Source organism: Lycorma delicatula, chromosome 4 (genome assembly GCF_047948215.1).
Source record: "Lycorma delicatula isolate Av1 chromosome 4, ASM4794821v1, whole genome shotgun sequence".
Lineage (NCBI taxonomy): Eukaryota > Metazoa > Arthropoda > Insecta > Hemiptera > Fulgoridae > Lycorma > Lycorma delicatula.
In genome coordinates this window covers 128246024-128247490 of record NC_134458.1, presented here as the reverse complement: position 1 = coordinate 128247490, position 1467 = coordinate 128246024, and the positions used below count along the sequence as shown (strand labels likewise).

Below are 1467 nucleotides of genomic sequence, written 5' to 3'. Positions count from 1 at the left end.
TAGGACTGGAGCTTGGCAATGCAAGAAAGACCAACATATATAGAACATTATTTGCTAATGTGAACAGGAGTATCCTCGCTCATGATCTAATTGCACGAGTCGTCGTCGAGAGAGGAGTTGATTTCCTTGCAGTTGCCGAGCCGAATAGATACGAGGCAGCCAAGTCATGCTGGATCGCTGATACTCAGGGGGATGTTGCTATTATGGTCATAAATCATAATATTCACTGGAGACTCAGGTTTAGGGGTAGGGGCGTGGTAGCATTGGAGAATGAGACCGTCATGATAGTGGGTGTGTATGTGTCACCCAACATAGAGCTTGCGGAACATACTCGCTTCGTAGATATCCTACAGGGATTAATTACTAATTCACCGAAGAGATTAGTTATGTTGGGTGACTTTAATAGTAAAATGGTGATGGCTGGTAGTAGTTACACGAACAGGAGAGGACAGATCCTGGCGGACCTGCTTGAGACTACTGGCTGTCATTGTATAAACGACGGCACACCCACTTATGTAGCAAGAGGCCACCAGTCTGTGCTTGATTTGACCATCCTGGATAATAGATGGAAAAGTGAACAATATGACTGGATGGTCCTCATTGACGATATAGCTAGTGATCACCGCGCAACGATACTAGACCTGAGAGATGCGAATTTCGAGCGAGTGGAGTATCCTCCCCTACCAAGTTTTTCAGCGGAACAAATTGAACTAATAGTCAATAGAACAGGTGATAGACTAAAAGATAGGCAGCAGCAGACCCCTGAAGCTTTACCAAATATAATTAAACAAGAGATATATAGAGTGGCAAGTAATGCTGCAAGGAGACGTAATGTATATTGGTGGACGAACGAGATCGAGAATATGAGACAAGAGCTCCAGTCCCTTAGGAGAAGAAAACAGAGACTTCTCAGAAATGGTAGGGAAGATTACCAGGATATAGCAAGAAGGTATATTGAAACTAGAAGGGCCCTTAACAGAGCAATTAAGAAAAGGAAAAGAGAGTGCTGGAATAATCTCTGCAGTGAGTTCGATACTGACCCATGGGGCCAAACTTATCGTATAGTAACTAAGAAGTTCGGCAGACGATTACCTATTTTGGATAAGGCTAATGCTGAAATGCATGTGGCGAGATTGTTCCCTAGCATGATAGCCGATGATAGTGGACCCACATCATGTGAGGCAGGAGATTTACTATAGATGAACTGCAACTAGCGGCCAAACGTCTGGCTTTAAAGAAGAGCCCTGGACCGGACAGAATCCCTGCAGCGGTGATCAAAGGTTTAGTCCAGAAGACTCCCTGGGAGGTATTAGAGGTTGCCAGTTACGGTTTGGAGAGAAGAGTTTTCCCCGCGTGTTGGAAAGAGGCCAGGGTGGTGCTCCTTCCTAAAAGTGCACCCATGGAGGAGGACGCCACTTACAGACCCCTGAGCCTATTGAATACCATGGGGAAACTCGTGGAAAAAAT

The 1467-nt window shown here is 45.2% G+C and overlaps 1 protein-coding gene across 1 annotated transcript; it reads left to right on the top strand.

Moving 5' to 3' along the window:
• Positions 1–410: 410 nt before the first annotated feature.
• LOC142322716 (uncharacterized) lies at positions 411–1199 on the top strand. Its single transcript, XM_075361792.1, has one exon. It carries the CDS (start codon positions 411–413, stop codon positions 1197–1199), a length of 789 nt encoding a protein of 262 aa, XP_075217907.1.
• The last annotated feature ends 268 nt before the right edge of the window (positions 1200–1467 follow it).

Excerpts from the sequence above, each read along its gene's own strand:
- LOC142322716 (XM_075361792.1), top strand. The coding sequence starts at position 411 with ATGGTGATGGCTGGTAGTAGTTACACGAACAGGAGAGGACAGATCCTG.